Below are 20,432 nucleotides of genomic sequence, written 5' to 3'. Positions count from 1 at the left end.
CACTGAAACAGGTAGGGGACTTAAAATAAATCACATTAACTTACCGGATACTGAATCAGGAGGAACAAGTTCGATACAGGCCATAAAATCGAGTTTCTGAAATAAATGAGATCAGCACTGGCTCTAAAATGTGTCAACCATAACATATGGCATGTCTGCAAAATGGAATAATTTACTTTCCTTACATCTTTTGTTATACGTCTAATGGTAAGCAAAGAGAAAACAAAAACATTAACATTCATAAAAGCTGGAAGAAACAAGAGCTGTCTCCATAGGATGACATATGCCCCCAATAAACGCTTTGATAGAAGTTATTGAAATGCACTAAGTGATCCTGTGACCTAGTTTTTGACCTGGCATGACCCATATTCGAACTTGACTTAGATATTGTCTAGATACAACTTCTGACCAAGTTTGGTAAAGATCTGATGAAAACTATTTGAATTAGAGAGCGGACACGAAAAGTATGACAGACTGACGGACAGTGCGAAAACTATATACTCCCTTTTCTTCAAAAGGGGGCATTAAAAGAATGATATGAGCACATCACAAACATCTAGAAGAGACTGTTTGTGCTAAATAAAAAAGATATCATTAAAGAAGTCTCTACCTGCTTAAGTTCTCTTGCCCTCTCAATGTAGACGTCAGGACTTGAAGTCTGTTTAGCATGTGCAGATGCTCGTTGTCGTGAGTGTTTAGGATCACTGCCGCCTCTTGACTGGTTGGAGGACATACTGCCTAACACGTTGTGGCCACTGCAAATGTCCTTTGGCTGATAAAGAAAGGGTATAAAACATTTGAATGCTGGTCCAGCTGTAAAAGGGCCGTTGCACAGGCTAATCTTGGATGAGCACGGCTAAAATACAGGATAAAACTTACCCTGGTTAACTTTTTAATGTTCATAGATTTGATCATACTTGCTCAACAATCCTTTGAACAATAAGCTTAAAATATAAAGTTGTTCTGAAAAAGTGTTGTTTATGCAATTGCTGCCTATCTACTGCCACCCCCCCCAAACTTTGTTTTAAGATCTCAACATTTTGTTCATCTCCCATCCAGCTATATAAGTTCAACCTTAGAAAATATAATACTGAAAACTATTTTTTCTTAATTATGAAGCATCTTTAGCAAAACAGAAACAACACTAATATCCCAATTTTTGTCAAAACGCCACAAATTTTCCCAACCCAAAAGGACCCAGACCTATTCCCAAAATGGTGAAAAAAACAAATTGCAGAATATGTACATGTACATGGAAGGGCTCATAAATTAACCTCCACTTTTCTGTACCAAACAAATGGACTTCTGTAAATGTCAAAGACCGGACACGGAAACACTTGTTTTCAAACAGAATTGACAAGAACTGTGAAAGGTCAATACTCAATTACCTCTAGTCTGTTGTGCATCCCGGCCTGATAGGAAGGTATCCGTAGTGTGGTAGGGGACACTGTAGGGGTTGGAGTGAGGGGCGGGACCCACATGACAAGGCTGGCCTGTGTCACATAGGACCCTGGGTCAGGGGTGCTGGTTGACACGCACACCTGTAATATGTACAGAGCTGCATAAGTAGTTTGAAAGTAGAAAAAAAGAACTTTTTTATTATTGTTTTATTTCTTTATTGTTCCCAAGAAATATAACCATGTTGATGTAATAATGGACATTTAATTAAGGGTTATCAATAAGAATTCTTCATAATATTAAATTGTAAAGGAGGGGTTCAGGCATGCATCCATGGAAAAAATAAAAATCTAGGAAACAAAATTCTGCTTTTTCAGCCAATAAAAGATTTTGGCCGCCATTGGCAATTTAGGGTACTGGTAACGCATAAACATAGAAAAGGGAAAAGATGGTTGGATATAATGATCACATGAGTCACTTTCTGAGAAAATTGGGCTTAATGCATGTGCATAAAGTGTCGTCCAAGATTAGCTTCTGCAGTCCGCACAGGCTAATCAGGGACGACACTTTCCGCTTTTATGGTATTTTTAGTTTCAAGGAAGTCCCTTCTTACCAAAAATCAAGTTTAGGCGGAAAGTGTCGTCCCTGATTAGCCTGTGCGGACTGCACAGGCTAATCTGGGATGACACTTAACGCACATGCATTATGCCCAGTTTTCTCAGAATGGGGCTCATATGTATACCTGTGGGTCGCTGTTCTCCACACCCATGCCAGTAGTTCTCTCTATCAGCTCCAGCTTCAACTTCTGGACTATCTGCTTCTGCATGGCCGCAATAGCGGAAAATTAACGGTGCAATACATTGTGCAACATCCTAACAATTTAAAAATGGGCCATTCTCTGTCAAAAGGGGGTTTAACACATGAGCATAAAGTGTTGGCCTACATTAGCCTGTCCGCAAAGGCTATCATAGAAAAACACTTTTCCCTTTTATGATATTTTTCGTTCAAAGAAAGTCTTTTCTTGCAAAAATCCAGCTTCAGCGTAAAGTGTCATCACAAGCAACTGTAATGCTAGCTGTATTGACCATTTAAATACTAAACACTTTTGCTACTTAAATTCACTGTTTCCATATTAACCTAATACATGTAGCAAGACTTTTCATGGCCAGCTTAAACAAATTACATGTTTTATCGTTCAGCAAAAATATTTACTTCATATAAATAATCTTTGATTTGTTTAAGTTTTTTAAATAATAATATGATAAAAAGTACATAAGAAATAACAAACTGTACTCATCAGTCACATGGGATACACATTTTTATAAATCACTCAAATAATTCGAGTTTTCACAACAGAATTCTATCATAAAAGTGTACATACTTAATTACATCTCTGTTGAATTGATGAATTACCAAAGTTTTCAAAGAGCCAATAAATACAATATGGACATGATTTGAGACTGCAAGAGATCAACATACTCATCGGAGTCATCCATTTACAGGAGTGCAGCACTGATTTTTAAAAAATATTTTATTACTCACAGTAAGTGGACTTCTTTATCATTTATGGACAAAAACTTCTGAAAATTAGTAAATTCAGAATTGATTTTCAAATTTTTCACCCATCAATTTAGTGATTTAAAACCGCTGTTTTTTCCTTTCTTACCACATACCCATTTGTACTGTACCTGTTTCTGATTTAATGATAAAATCTCCTTTTGAAGGCTGTGTAGTTGCGATGTCAGACCCAAATCCTGCAAGAAAACAGTTTTAAGTTACAAACAACAAAATGACTGATGGAGAAACACCAAATAATAAATTCCATGGGCAAGATGTAAACGCCATGGTTCATGTGAAAAACACATTCTTTTAATAATAATATAAACAAGACCTGCGTTTGTGAAACACAATGCCCCCAGTGCTTCTCACGGGCAATTTAACTGTCCTCGCTGGGGCGCTTGAATTTCGCAAACAGAGTATGCGCTAGACATTTGCCGATTTGTGTATTTTTCAATAGCTGCAACTAGCAATTCTTCAGATGAAAGAAATATCGACCTTGCCCAAACATTTTGAGGGCCAATTTATGATTCTCTGTCAATTAAATGTATCGCTTTACCCATCTAAAGCATGCCTTATATTGAGTTGCAACTTACCAATTCATGAACTTGCATCTTCGAAACCAGAATCTGTAAACAATTGCAAAAAACAATTAAAAACCTCAGAAAAACAAGAGTAAAATTATAGAGTGCTGCCTCTTGCACCTCTTGCTTCCACTCACTTGCTTCTCTTTAATTATAAAAAAAATGTATTAAAATCTTCTTAAATTAACTATATTTTTCCATATGGAAAGCCTTTTTCTCTACATTTTGTGAAAAATGCAATTTCGGAATAGGATAATTTTTCGAGACAAAAGTCCACTGATTTGGGAAAACTAATTAAATATGACTCTAAATAATTATTAAAATTGCAAAAACAATATCAAACAAATGATGGAATTTACTTTAATATAATTATGTTATTGAAGTAAACTTGAGATTTAATGATTGTTTGACACTTTCATTATAAGTACATGTATCATGAGTAAAAATAAGTGTATATGATTTTAAAAGCATTAAGAATTATAGTAATTATACATTAAAAATTGTTTTTGGTCATTTATTTTTTGAATGCTAATAAAGTATACATCAAAATAGCGTATTGACTGCATTCCAATGATAGACTTGATTGTGCAAACACAATTAACCCTTTCCCAATCAGAAGCAAAGTAAAGCCACGGAGTGTATATTGACAGGAGATGAATCGAGTATTTGACCCTTACTGTAGTCAATTCAATCTTATGCAAAAACTATTCATCCGATTTTATTGGTTTATACGTTATCTTGTTGCTTATTAATTCCTCTTTCAAAAAAATATAACTTTTAGTATATTCCCTTTGTTATTGATGGATTTATAGCGAGTTAAACACAAGAAATACACATTTTATGTTTTACCACCGCGCGTTTTAACGTGTTGTGGCTATCGATCTTTTACGATTAGCGTACAGCGAAGCGCCGAGGTTATACATTTTGATGTACCCACTCACGTCTTTTGTTAAATTATAGTTTCATTTCTCGGCCGATTTTGACAAATTATATATCATTAGAAAGCTTACGTTACGTAGTAAACAGATATATCAATATATATTAAGTTTTTCTTTTAATTTCGACAGCCCGGCGAGTTATAACTTTAACTTTTGCAAATATCATACCGTTTTGGAGTTTTAGAATCTAGATTTACGGTTGACATGTTCGTACTTAATACCAATTTGTAGCGTTTATATTTGGAGTTCAGTTTTAAAAATTACATCTTGCTTAGGAGAATAGAATTCTGTATACGATAGAAAAAAAATTTGTTTAAAAACGAAAGTAATTAAGGAATGAAGGCGGGAAAATGTAGCGCGCGTTCCTAACGCACTGAACTGATGCTACGGTCTTGGCGATTATGCTTTTGTTTAGAAACCGGCCATTGAATTTCTTTTGCCATCTTATAATATTTTTTATGGAATATATTGTAGTATTTTGTTCACGAAACATATCAATAAAGCTTATTATAAATGAATCTTAATAAATAAACGATTTCAGCTCTTGTTTATAACACAGAAAGGGTGTAAAATTTATGATGAAACAGCGTATATAGCGGACCCTCTCGATATTATTCGGCTTTGCATGCATACTTGAAATAAAATGGGTGTCAAAAACATTCATCGTTTGCTGTTCATTATCAACAAGGTAATTATGTATAATTATTTGAAATGTTATTTACCTTAAATTATCAATTTATTAAAGATTCTTGACAATCACGGTCCGTGTTACGCGGGTCATTTCGTATTTTGACATCAGGGCATCATGTCCAACTATTGAAAATCAGATTTTTTTTCACCGGGACGATGACGGCTTGAATTTAGACAGGCAGACAGATAGTTTATTCAGACTTAAACAACAGTACATCGTCTTCAACTCAAATATATAAATTATTTTTAGACGAATTGTTAGGTGATTACACATATAGCAGTGATGATTCTGAGAATGTTGCCATGTTTCTTATCCGTGTAATCTAGAGTCCATGGTTTGAGCATTTTTATCGCGGTGTTCAATAAAAGATATCTCAATAATCTTGTTTATTGATAGATCTGTGGTTTTATTGCCCCTGTGTTCAGCACAAACCAATTATCTCGTTATGATCAGATACTGTGCCGACCAATACTAAATAACACTATGGTGTCATACGCCACAGCAGGGACCTATACTTGTATATTGGTCCCTAACCACAGGTGGCAATGTCTGGTCAGTTTACACTTTTTATGATACCTCCATGTCTTCTCGTGGTATTAGTGGTCATATCTTGGAGTAATGTAACGCCAAATACTCAATTTTGCGTTTATAAGATATGTAGCGTATTAAAAACATTTATAGTCATCTGCCCATACAGATTGCCATAAACTAAATACTGTATAAATGTGAGCCAGCTAAATCACAATAATTATAAGTGCTTAATACCTATACATGTACATTTTAAACATTTAAAAAATCTAATACTTAACATTTAACGTATTAAGCGGGTACCGGTAAAAAAACTCCGTCATTTCGTAGTCCTATAAAGAGTGTATGGTAGTGTACGGAACAACATAATTAAAAACAGCATTCTCATTTGACCACAACGGGGTTAAATAATCTTTCCGAAAAATACAAATAATACAGAGTTTTAATTTAGAATTCTATATATTTATAACTCTGTTAACTTATAAAGATATTTCAATATACATGTACATGCATAGACAGTTGACCGTGATTTTCAAGAATCTTTAAATAATTTTAATTAATTGATAATTTATGGTTAATAACCTTTCATATAATTTTACATAATTACCTTTTTGATAATAAACAACAAACGATGAATGTTTTGACCATACATGCCATACGTCCCGATCTCGGCAGGACAGTCCCGCTTTTGGGCCCTTTGTCCCGCCGTCCCGCCATGAGACGATTTGTCCCGACGTTCGTAAAAACGATGTAAGGTGTATAGTTTCCCAATAAAATTCGCTATTCAAGCTCTGTTTCGCTAACACTTATACCGCTAATCCCTTTATTGCCCCCAATCAGGGACCTATACAAACATGTATAGGTCCCTGCCCCAATTAACAATCCAATTCTACTTATCGTGTGTACCAGTGTTGTTTATGACACCTTATCAGCGATTTATCGGCTAATTATTGATTTCATCAGGCATTCACACCATGGTGGTCTTCAAGATAGTGGTCGCTTATTGCTATCGATAGTTTTATTATAATGAAATAAATGTTGAAAATGTGTTTATTTTGTATTTGTTTGAAACGGTTAACAAAACAATTGTTTTGTAAAATTAACGCTACGTCATAAATGAGTCTTTTTCATTCAATGTTTAGTTCCAATATAGCGGGATATTTCGAATGTGCAATATACCAAAATCGCAACAAACAGTCCAATAAGTGATACCCATTCTGTCTAGTGTAATTGTAATAAAAACAACGAGGTGCTATGCATGACAGTTTGACCCTACTCCAATTAAGCTAAAAACAACGAGGTGCTATGCATGACAGTTTGACCCTACTCCAATTAAGCTAAAAACAACGAGGTGCTATGCATGACAGTTTGACCCAACTCCAATTAAGCCGGGACAATTGACAAGTAATAAACTGCGCATGGACACATGCTTAAAAAACATCGCAACAAACAGTAAAAGTGGTACCCATCTTGTCTTGTGTTATTGTAATAAAAACAACATGTTGTTATTCATGACAGTTTGACACTACCCCAATACAGTGCCTGACAATTCACAATTCAGTTTAATCTGTGTATATAAGAAGAAAACAAAATACGGAAATGTGTACGGCCGCGCATTCCATGTGTAACTGATGTAACTGTTCGGTAGATAGTGTACTGTAACCCGTACTTTCAGTCAACTGGATAGCCTCCCCTGCGTTAATGTTTACCATTGAAATTAATATAATGAGTATTGTTGTCGTAATGTTCTAGATTTTGTACTCTTAAACAGATGAATATTATCTTCGTTGTTTGCTATTGTCTTATTTAATAAAACTGTTATTGTTATGTTTTAGATTTCATGCTTCATATCAGATGTTTTATGTCTTGAATAAAAGTATCAAAAGTTTTTGTTAGTACTATACTGACTATAGTAAAGGTGGAATGATAGATAGTTTTAGGTGTCCTGCTTTTTGGTCAAATGTCCCGACAATTTTTATGGAATGTCCCGCTTTGGACCTAAAAAATTATGGCATGTATGGTTTTGACACCCATTATATTTGAAGTATGCAAAGCCGAAAAATATCAAGAGGGTCCGCTATACATTTGTATACGCTGTTTCATCATAAAATTAACACCCTTTCTGTGTTATAATCAAGAGCTGAAATCGTAAATTTATTAAGCTTCATTAATACTTAGCTGTATGGATATGTCTCTAGAACAAAATATTTCAATATATTTCATAAAAAATATAATAATCATGGCAAAGGAAATTCAATGGCCGGTATCTAAACAAAAGCATAATCGCCAAGACCGTAGCATCAGTTCAGTGCGTTAGGAACGCGCGCTACATTTTCCCGCCTTCATTCCTTAATAACTTGCGTTTTTAAACAATTTTTTTTTCTATCGTATACAGAATTCTATTCTCCTAAGCAAGATGTTATTTTTAAAACTGAACTCCAAATATAAACGCTACAAATCGGTATAAAGTACGAACATGCCAACCGTAAATCTAGATTCTAAAACTCCAAAACGGTATGTTATTTGCAAAAGTTAAAGTTATAACTCGCCGGGCTGCCGAAATCAGAAGAAAAACTTAATATATATTTATATATCTGAAAACTACGCTACGTAAGCTTTCTAATGATATATAATTTGTCAAAATCGGCCTAGAAATGAAAATATAATTTAACAAAATACGTGAGTGGGTACATCAAATTTATAACCTCGGCGCTTCGATAAAAGATCGATAGTTACGACACGGTCACGTGACTTAGACACAACAAGATATTTGGCGTAACGGTCCCGTTTCATATCCGTGTAATCTAGAGTCCGTGGTAAAGCTTAGTTTGGTGACTGGAAAGTTACCGAAGAATTTCTCGTGGTGTATCTGTGTCAGCATACATGGCTTTGTAATGTGACTTTATTATGCGATACTCTAAAATCTCTTATCAGCGGATGATCTATTTGCCGATGTCGCTTTTTTGGCAATTAAGCACGAAGCGTGGTTAACAGAGTGAATGAACAGTTAAACCGATGTGATTTGTATGTCTTCTTATTAGAAAACAGTATACATGCGGTTTATCGGACATCCAAATGACTTCCACCATTTGCTAAACAGACAAACGACTGCCGATTTTGGGCATAATTTACGCCCAGACTTCAATTAATGGAAGCGCACATTATTCAATTTAAGTATTTTCAAACGCGTATAATTAAACGTGTTATCCGATATCACTTCAAGATTATTATTTTATTATTCACGGAAAGTTAAGACAATTCTAGCAACAAATAAACATTTGTCCTGTATTTCGGGTACAGATGAAAATCATGCGAAAATTAGACTTAATGTACAAAATCACGTCATTCTTCCTTGGGGAAAGCTAGGACTTTAAAATTTGATTTCTGAATAAAAACTTTGTAGCACAGAGGTCGCTAATTTTGTTACATTTGGTAAAACACTGTAGAGCATTTGTGTAATGTGAAAACTTTTTCTCTTAATAAAAAAGGAGTTATTTACAACGTATTTACAGCGCCACATTGGTTGAGATCAGTGATTATCTGTGAAAAGCACATTGTATACAGCTTCATAAGGGGTCGGCGTGTATTCGGCTGCCTGAGCGCTGATTGGCTAATGCGCTTGCCAAGAAAATTTTGATTGAAAAATATTTTTCTCAATATTTTGTTCAACTCCCATCCATATAAGTTCAACCTTTGTAAATATAATAATGAAAACAACACTAATTTCCCAATTTTAGTCAAAACGCCGCAAATTTTCCCAATCCTAAGGGTCCTGGCCCCATTCCCCAAAAAAACAATGGCTTACATGTGGATTATCGGACGTCCAAGGGACTTCCACCATTTGTATACTGGATGTACAATTGCCTTTTTCCGGCATAAGGACGTCCACTAACGGAAGCACTGATATCTTACCTTTGAACCAGCTATTTTCCACATAAGGAACAACAACTGAAGTTAATTGTGTGTGGCATACAATTGGTAATTGTATGACGTGTTGTCTACAGACATCACTTATGTATCAAACAGAGGCAAAACAAAAATGGCATCAAATTAGGGCAGCGTCATTTCAGGTCATTTCAACAATATTCAATGTTTCATTTGCTATTATCATTTAATGAGGTCATCAGTTTAATAAACTATGAGTATGTAAATGAAATAGCATGTGACTTCTGCAGAACATGTGCAACATAAATGTTTACACCGCAGAATGCCGACGTGACAATATTCAATTGGTTGATGTAAAGCTTTGACGATTTTTTTATAACTTACATTATTGGTAACAAAATAGCTAACTATTACTATGCAATCCTTTGTTAATATTTGTTCGAAACGATCTTCTTTTAATACTATAGTAGCGTCTATGGCTATTTCACAAAGGATAATTAGTCGTAAGTAGCCTTGCCTCAGCTTTACAGAAAAAGTTTACAAACTTATAAAAATAAAAGTGTATGATAACTAACAATGCAAACCAATTGTTTTTATAAAAAATACAAACCTGGTGTGTTTGTATTGCTATTTTCAAGTCAGACTGCGTCTTGTTTAACTCTGCCTTTGACATGTTTATATTTTGAAACTTTGATAACTTAATGAACAAAAACCTGTAATTTTTCAGTTTGTGAAAACAGCAAAATTGATTTAACAAGACACGACAAAACAATCAAAATGTACATGAAATACAAATATTGGTTTTTTTTGTCGCGCATGTTTCAAATTACAAATAGCTTTCCACACAGACAACCATGAATCTCCAACTCCTGTTCATAAACAAATAACCAGAGGCGTTTTTGGTCAACATCTTTGATTACGCCTCGTCGGGCGAAACATCGGAGATAGTACAGTCCTTTTCCTTTTTTGTAACGCTGATAAAATGCCTTCGTTAATGAGGGCATTAAATAACATCAAGGCGAAACACTGTAAGCCGTGTTGCCGTTTTGCGTTCAGGTCAGTAATCAGTTTGCGGGAACTGACACGTTGCGTTCTTAAATAAGTTATTATGTTGCAAGCATTGGCCACATCTCTTTAAGTAATAGTTGTTATGTGCTTCCTGTGCATTTCATTTCAGGGCCCTATTTTCTACAAGCATTTTAATGACACATACATTAATGTTGCTATCATACCGCCATGACATGTATACTATTCAATTCACCATATACATTTTATAGTAAATATTTTTCTTTGAGATATAAGTGCGAGAAAACATCAACTAAAATTTTAACTCGTTCAACATTTGTTAATTGAATTTTACATATTCAACAAATAACTGGCTTTAGTTAATACTTTATGTGTAGAATTTAAGTACCGGGCATGTGCGTCTTTTTCTAGTTGTCTGTCCGCCCGTCAGTCTGGATGTCAGTCTGTTGGCACAAACTCGTGATACGAAGTACGCCTACACTTTTCAACGTACATTTAGACTGGTTGCATGGCTTTGTTCCTCGCCATGTGCGTTGATATTGCAATTTTATTTTTATTATTCTGCGTTTGAAAGTTCTATAGTATTTTTGTTGATACTTTTTTTCCAAATTGCATTATACGAGATGCGGTGTAAGTGGTATTTGCCATCGTGACAAGCGTTAATTCCTTAATTCGTTATTCCCTGTACATAAATTATATTGTAAACTATCTATCCAGTGTTCTTCGCCTTTTAGCTATTGTTGTTTTAAAGTAAATAGCATACCGGTAATATACATAAAAGTCAATAGTAAATATTAGTATTCATTCGAATGTGTTTACCGGTATTATAAAATGAAACTATAAATTCAATACCATTTTTGCGCGACATAATAATTTTTTTTTGCTGTGTTAATAGACGGATTTGTGTTTGTTCAAAATCAAAATAGTGAAAAGGACTGTAAATGCTAAAATTATTCAGAAATAAACATTGGGTAAATACACAATAACGCCTGTTGGTAACATTTCGACACCGTTGTAAATAATGACGTAAGAATGTAATCTTATAATTTATAATTAACATCGTGACCTTGGCCTTTGAGCTCGGTAACAGGCATGGCGCACCATATCTCCTCACAACAGGCATGGCGTACCTTATCTCCTCCCAACAGGCATGGCGCACCATATCTCCTCACAATAGGCATGGCGCACCATATCTCCTCACAACATGCATGGCACACCCTATATCATCACAACATGCATCGCGCACCATATCTCCTCACAATATGCATGGCGCACTATATCTCCTCACAACATGCATGGTGTACCATATCTCAACACAACAGGCATGGCGCACCATATCTCCTCACAACAGGCATAACGCATCATATCTCCTCACAACATGCATGGCGCACCTTATCTCCTCACAACAGGCATGGCGCACCCTATCTCATCACAACAGGCATGGTGCACCATATCTCCTCACAACAGGCAAAACGCATTATATCTCCTCACAACATGCATGGCGCACCATATTTCCTCACAACATGCATTGCGCAACATATCTCCTCACAAAAGGCATGGCGCACCATATCTCCTCACAACAGGCATAACGCATCATATCTCCTCACAACATGCATGGCACACCATATCTCCTCACAACATGCATGGCGCATCATATCTCCTCACAACCTGCATGGCGCATCATATATCATCAGAACATACATTGCGCACCAGATCTCCTCACAAGAGGCATGGCGCATCATATCTCTTCACAACATATGCATGGCACACAATATCTCCTTACAACATGCATGGCGCACAATATCTCCTCACAACATGCATGGCGCACCATATCTCAACACAACAGGCATGGCGCACCATATCTCACCACAACATTCATGGCGCACCATATCTCATCACAACATGCGTGGCGCACCATATCTCATCACAACATGCATGGCGCACCCTATCTCATCACAACATGCATGGCGCACCATATCTCTTAACAACAGGCATGGTGCATCATATCTCCTGACAACATGCACGGCGCACCCTATCTCATCACAACATGCATCGCGCACTATATCTCCTCACAACAGGCATGGTGCACCATATCTCCTCCCAACATGCATGGCGCACCATATCTCATCACAACATGCATGGCGCACCATATCTCCTCACAACATGCATGGCGTACCATATCTCATCACAATATGCATCGCGCACCATATCTCCTCACAACAGGCATGGCGCACCATATCTCCTCACAACATGCATGGCGCACCATATCTCATCACAACATGCATGGCGCACCATATCTCCTCACAACATGCATGGCGCACCATATCTCATCACAACAGGCATAGCGCACCATATCTCCTCACAACAGGAATTTACAAGTGAGCCGTGTTGAATTAGCCGGTAGAATGATGAGGTAACAGTCTGAAAAGCTTATCGCGCCCATATTTCACGACAAGCGGTCTCTTAATTGCAACAGTTTTGACGAGTTGTTGTAAAATTGCCCGATGCATACCCAAGTTATTCCCGGATAAGCTGCACTATGCCCCTACTAGAATTTGACATTATAACTTTTAGTGTCAGATTAGAAAAGATTTCTTGCGTGGAATACTTCAATTCCATATGTTGTATTTTATTTTACAATTTCCTGCTGTATGATGCAGTAAGAGTGTAACCAAGTGGTTTTATGTTTAATTTGAAATTTGACCACTAAGTGTGACATTGACTTTGAAAAACATGCATGTGTCTTTGGCTTTAAACGCTCTCTCCAAATAATAAACATGTTTGTCAATCTATTTTTAATTGGAAATTTTAGCGATAGAGTTACCGTCCTGACAGTCTGCACTTGTATTATTTAATTTGGTCTTTCACCTTTAAATGTGATCTTGACCATTGACTTCGTGCCATGTGTTTAAATTGCGACTACCTTTTCCATATGGCCTAAATGTATGTAAGGTTATTTTTAAAAAACGCGACAAATAATGATGTTCCATTATGGGCACGCTTTGCTAGTTATTTGGTTAGTGAGGGCCCACATGCGGAATATAACCAAACATCAGACTAATGAAGACTTGTTTATTAACTGACCAGTGTGAGGGCCCTAATGCGGAATACAGCCGCACATCAGAATGATGAATACTGGTTTATTAACTGACCAGTGTGCGGTCCCGAATGAGGAATACAACCGCACACCAGAATGGTGAAGACTGGTTTATTTAATGAACAGTGTGAGGGACCGAATGAGGAATACAGCCGCACACCAGAATGGTGAAGACTGGTTTATTGATTGAACAGTGTGAGGGCAAAAATGCGGAATACAACCGCACATCAAACTGATGAAGACTGGTTTATTGACTGAACAGTGTGAGGGACCGAATGAGGAATACAACAACACATCAGAATGATGAAGACTTGTTTATTGACTAACCAGTTTGATGGCCTCAATACGGAATTAAGGGGGCCTTTTTCTAAGATTTATGCATGTATTGACGTTTTTCATTAAATGCTTTGTATTGATAAATGTTAACATTGGATCTAAAAAGCTCCAGTAAAAAAAACAAGAATAAAATTAAAGAAAGACAAAAAAGTAACCCTCAATGGGGCTCGATCCACTGACTCATTGAGTAAAAGTCAATCGCTTAGACCACTCGGCCATCGGTGCTCATACAATGATTGATGTATGTTATGCTTTATACAAACATTACTCGCAGTATAATAACGACTACAACAGATCTCTCAAAATTATTCAATCGTTTCGCGTTGCAATGTTTTATAATATTCAGGTTTTTAAATCGTCAAAAGATGCATATAATTGATATTTTAGAGCATGGTAAACAGAGCTCCAGATAAGATGCGTATCTGCGTATTTACGCATTGAAAAATTAAAAACAACGCATTAAAAATCAGCCCGATACGTAACATTACGTAATACAAATCTTGGTACGTATTTTTAATCGATTAAAATGGGTAACCGGTTTAATCAATAATCCATTTGAGTTTTTTGATGGTCGCTTAGCGACCGTCTAAGGTGGTTAGTCTAAAATTCAGGTCGATACGGCTTAGCTACTAGGAGCCCAATACCCGCTTACTACGCGTATCCGCGTGAGAAAAGTTGTAAAAGTTGCAAGAGGTTTGAGTTCTCCAATTATATTCATTCACAAATGGAAACATGATATTAATATCGTGTTAAATGCAATAGTTTCGAACGGTGCTTTTATAGAAAAGAATCAATAAACAATGATCGTATTGTACGTGTCGCGGAGGAGATTGTTTATGAATGAATAAAATAGTCAACTTTCTGCAGCGTCTTCATGACGTAGTATTTTGCTCAGTCAATTCATAAATATGAGACTATTAATAGATGCGCGTGTCGATAAACAAAGGAAAGTCCACGGGCGATAACAACGCAATAGGTTACGCTCTCACATGCACCGTAATGACGTAGTACAGGTCGTAAATTGAGGCTATTAGATTCGGGAAAAAGTTAACGCTTATTTATATTCTCAATTTATAAAACGTTGAACATTAGTTCAACAATAACTTCAGCGATACGATTGACAAAAACAAAAAAATGTTTCATAAACGCTAAACTTGAATATAACAAACAATTTATAATAATAATACGAACGACCTGTTTCGTAACCTCGTTCATGCTACTACAGCGGGTATTTCTGGAAAACGTTCTTTGGTTCTCAACAGATAGCGGCGATCTGTTGGATATGAGTTCATCAATTACTACAGGCATACTATAGACAACCTCGAAAATGCTTTATAATCGCTAAAACCGAAAACAACTAAATATATTATATTAAATATATTTATAACAATAAATATCTTTTAAAATTGTAGTCGGCGTATACGCTGACTTTGAAATAAAGTTTGCAATTTACTTTTCTAAATAAATAAATACAATTCAACAAAAGTTAAACTATTGTGTTGTCTTTTTCACTTGTAAGTTGCATATTCACCGCATGAAATGTGTGTTAGCATTGTCAAACCACACATAAGTGTGAGTAGATAAAAAATATACTACGGGAGAGCACTTCATATGTGTCCTCATATGCCTTGTTATGAGTATCTGTCTTCACTATCGAAATATATCGTATGTTGATATTTGATTGAAACGCAGTTTTCTTTCGACACATTTAAATCACACGTCAATAGCGCCGTCATGCGAAAATGAATCTAATGCGTTTCGGCAAGCGTTTGTTAAACCCAATATGTGCTTTTGCGCAGTCAGGCCATAGGCGATGCTGTTCGCTATAAAATCACTCAATATGTTATGTTTCTCCTGACCAGAAGGAGAGATAGCTGAGTGGGCTATTTATATGATGGGCGCATATGGAATACGACCCATTTTCGCATGACGAGAGTCATTACAAATCTCATTGCGAATTGAAAATGCCACATTTAAGAACAATGCGTTTTGATACAAAATTGAATTCAAAATAGCAAACTTGTTTATAATGGCAGCCTATCCACACATTAAGGAATGATTTCCAGACGTGCTGACCAAGTACGGCAAACATTGTGGTATGATAATTAAACGATTTTCTCTTATCGTGACACTATACTATTTCGCTAATGATTGTTTTCTCATCTTGGAGGCGAAATTGAATTTCTGCGAGATGGATTGTAAAGCGTAATAGACCCTTTTTACAATAGGCAAAAATTGACAAGAGCGCAAAGTCACGTGACTCGCAGAACTGATTTTAACATTTCACTCTTTTGAACATTCGGAGATGTAACGACTTAGAAAAGTCAGAAAAAGTTATAAATATGTACTTGACATTATAAGTGTCAATACATTTTATAAATTGTCTTGATTAAAGTACTTGTTTTTCTTCATTTTTTCACACATTTGACACGCTTTGTTAGAGCTTTTATATCGCGCTGTTTGAATAAAGATCTATCTTGTTTATTGATACATCTGTTGTTTAATAGCCCCTGTGTTCCGCATAAACCCGTTATCTCGTTATGATCTGATACTGTGCCGACAAATACTAAATAACAGCATGGTGTCATAAACCACCCGTGGTAGATGCCTGGTCATTGAACACCATGTATGGTACCCCGGCCAATGTCTTCTCATGGTAGAAGAAGTACGTAGTCATTTCTAAGACTAATGTAACGCCAAATACTCAAACTAAAACTGTATAGATATTAGCCAGTTTAATCATAATTATACAGAGAATGCTGTACATTCGTCCTAGCCTAGTTTTCACACAGGCAGACATTCGTTCATATGTTTTTTGCACGGAGCGTATAGTGACATCTAGAGTCCGTGGTTTTTTGACAACCTTAACATCGTGCCTTCGTTATTTTGATAATGCGGTTAAAGGTTTCTACATAATTTTGACAGCCCGGACATTCGTTCATTCGTTATTCGGACAGCCTGGAGATTCGTTCCTGAAAAATTGCTATCCCGGTCATTATTATCACATTTTATCAAAATAATATGACACTCTGTGCATTTTATCTGGTAATTTAAAATGTCGTTATTAAAATAGTTTTAAAAAATTCTCATATTTTGTGTTATACTTTATATTTTGGTAACATTTTATCATGATCATGAGAATGAAAACGTTTAAAATATTCGAATATATCGACTTACACTGAGATCTCTAATTTGCCAAACCTTGCAGAAATCTGGACGTTAAAACTATGTAGGAGTATATATATCCGGTCTGTGAAAATAATTTTGGAACAATTGTCTGGGATGTCTAAATAGCGTGGGAATGAATGTCCGGGTAGTTAAAACAACGTATGAACGAATGTCTGCCTTGTCAAAATTAGCGTAGGAACGATTTTCCTTGTGAAAGAAATTTCAGATACATAATCAAGTGCTTAATACTTATATATACATTTGAAATGTTTATTAACTTTTATGCTATTATATGCACGAAACCTATTTAGCGGGTTACCCGGTACCGCTAAAATAAAACTCCGTCATTACATAGTTTTATAAAGAGTGATCGTTAGTGTATAAAAGAACACAATGAAAAGAAGCATTTTAATTGACCGCGGTTAAAGAGTGTTTCCGAAAATTAAAGATACACACACACAAGAAAGATTTTTGACATGAAGTGATATATATTTATAACTCATAATCACGTTTAAAGAGAAATCAAGGTGCATGCGTAGACAGTCCAGTTTGCTCCACGTTCGTTTTTACACCTGTATAAAAGTATTCTTCAATATTGTCTTTCACTGTAAAGAACATTAATTTAAGTTAAACGAAAAATGACATAATATGTAAAAAGATCATGTGCTTTGTATTTTTTATTGCTTTTTCTTATGATAGAGTCAGCACACATTTTACACGTTCGATTGTTTGTGAAAAATATTACAGACCAATAAACATACCTTTGAGAATTTAACTTATAAAATAACGTTTTGTATTATACAACTTTTGAATGTATATGTTTTGTTCAATTATCAATGTTTATTCTTCAGATCACATTTGCTCTGAGGATAATGGGTATCTTGAATTCGAATCAAGATTAAATAAAATGTATATACACGTATACACTTGTGTTGCTATATACTATGGCTTACAAGATGACGTAGGTGTGAGAATGTTTATTTTATAACACCTCATCAATTTATTGACTAAACAACACATCCATGTATGCATGTGCTTGCCGTAATTGTAACCAGTGTCAGTGCTTATGAAAATCCCGAAGGTAATTAATCAAAATCAACTGTTTATAATCATCGATATGCTCCGCAAAAGATCTATACACGTTCAGCCTCGTTCATAAACTCGACGCGTCACGTAATATCTAAAAATAGCAACAGCGGTAGTATTGTGAAACTGGTCTATTGTAACAGGGCCACAATTTGTGTCGTTTGAGCATACAGAGAGTAGTCCGGAATGTCTTACACTGAACAGTGCTACATCCTTTAAATTGAGAACATACGCAATGATGTAGCAAAAATTCAGAGGTTGTATCTCGAATCAGCTTATTAAATATTCGAAAATATTCATGCGTATCTGTTGGCGTTATGTAGAAGTCACTAAGATGAAAACTGAGTAAAACAGCTATGCCTAAAAGCGCATTAGTGCTCTATACCTATGTTTATGTCAGCGTTGTTGACACCGTGTGAACTGCTCTGGTAACAAGTAAAGCATGAACAGCAATGTTTATATACTTTTATTCCTCCATATACAAGATACGAAGATTATTGTATATTTTTAATTTGTATATGGTGTAAAAAATCAAAAATTTTGTACACGGAACTTTCATTATGAATTTATATTTTTGGTGAGATAGTTATTTGATATTAGAAAAAATATTCCTTTAATATGATGGTGACTGCAAATTTTCTTTATATTAAGTTCTCATTATCATATTCATCATACTTTCTAAGCTTTCAGAACGTCCAAAAAGCATGTTGTTTTTATTTTTTCTAAGTTATTTATATGAAATAATAAGGATAATAAAAAGTGCACACAAAACTCGACCCGTGCGCTACGACACACACTTTATAAAGCTGAATGGCGTGTGTTCATTTCAAACTTGCGATTGATTTTGAAAAATGAATTGCGTGTTAAATTATGCAATAGCGAACATCTTCAGTGCCTTCAGCGCTTTGATTAGTGTAAGTGAACATTTGAGGTTACGCATGCGCAATTAATTTCCTTCTATATTACATATAAAATAGTTGAAGTTCGATATCAATTTTTACCACGATCAAGCAATGGCCCACTATATCATCATACATCATTGGAAAGATAAATGCACAATCTTTTGAAAAAAAAAAGGATGTTATTAAATTCTATACATTGTAACTCAAAATATTCACCTTAGAATAGGCACACCGGTTTTGACAGCTAAGCAGGCGACCATTTTGGGCTCAAATAGTATGACTTACTTTCAAAGCCGGGAACCATCAACAGAAAAAGTAGAGCACAAACATGGCTTTTTTTCTTATTGCTTACAAATATACCTTCAAATTGATACCAAAACATTCCATTTGCAATGTATTTTACAAATCCTATGCAGCATGAACTGAACAATGTGTGCTAAGTATCAAACTGACTGCATGTAACCCTGCAAACAGGAGTTCCGGTTTGGGGTTATGTGACCTTGAATCAAGAGAAAGTCAATCAAAACAAGCTTGTTATCAAAATGGCGGCCCATCATGTTTGTGGATCAAGAAATGGACGTTTTAAACGACCAGCAGCTCCTGCGGGAATATTTTTAAGAAAGTCTGATCATATCATCTTTTTAACTTCTTTCCTTTGAATTTATTTATATAAATAACAAATAACATTTTTTATAGATTAAACACGCCATATAATATGTCAGTTATCTGTGGAAAAAACCCTCTATATTCCTAAGTACCTTTCAGGCTGAAACAAAGGAGTAAAATACGCTTTAACAAAATATCAGGGGGTATCTTACCCTTTCGACAATATCCTTATCTGGAGCTCTGATCGTAAATGTTCAGTATAACTGTTTCCTCACAAATATCATAACTGCAACGAAAATTTGCGATTCTGAAACAATTTTTTAAATCAATGGTTTTTTGTCAATTTACCAAAACGTGAAAAGGTCCCTTTAAATGACATGTATCGGCCTATTTGATGAAGATTTACCCATCAACATTTTCTATTACTATTATTTATCTATGAAAAGTTCCATTTTATGCCCTTACAATGTAATGCAATACACAACATTAAACATAAAAAGGAAAGGGCTTTTCGCGATGGAACGGGCAATGCGAAGCATTTCTATTAAATAGGCACGCATCGACAAATACACACACATTATAACGTAACATTATCCTTTAAAACAAAAAACAAAACATATTTGCTTCAAT

General features: G+C 35.4%; 1 protein-coding gene across 2 annotated transcripts in view; it reads right to left on the bottom strand.

Annotated features, from left to right (window-relative positions):
* Positions 1–10,308, bottom strand: part of LOC127872338 (PHD finger protein 21A-like) — a 28,555-nt gene extending 18,247 nt beyond the window's left edge. For both annotated transcript variants that reach the window (XM_052415673.1, XM_052415678.1), the window contains exons 1-7: positions 10,192–10,308; positions 3,552–3,584; positions 3,087–3,152; positions 2,141–2,218; positions 1,389–1,541; positions 611–772; positions 45–96 (exon numbers count right to left, since the gene is read on the bottom strand). In XM_052415673.1, the coding sequence (XP_052271633.1) occupies positions 45–96; positions 611–772; positions 1,389–1,541; positions 2,141–2,218; positions 3,087–3,152; positions 3,552–3,584; positions 10,192–10,254 (607 nt within the window). In that variant the 5' untranslated portion in view covers positions 10,255–10,308. The remainder of the gene's footprint in view (positions 1–44; positions 97–610; positions 773–1,388; positions 1,542–2,140; positions 2,219–3,086; positions 3,153–3,551; positions 3,585–10,191) is intronic.
* Positions 10,309–20,432: the final 10,124 nt, after the last annotated feature.

The sequence above is a fragment of the Dreissena polymorpha genome, chromosome 1 (assembly GCF_020536995.1).
Source record: "Dreissena polymorpha isolate Duluth1 chromosome 1, UMN_Dpol_1.0, whole genome shotgun sequence".
In the NCBI taxonomy this organism is placed as follows: domain Eukaryota; kingdom Metazoa; phylum Mollusca; class Bivalvia; order Myida; family Dreissenidae; genus Dreissena; species Dreissena polymorpha.
This window is presented reverse-complemented; position numbering and strand designations above follow the sequence as displayed.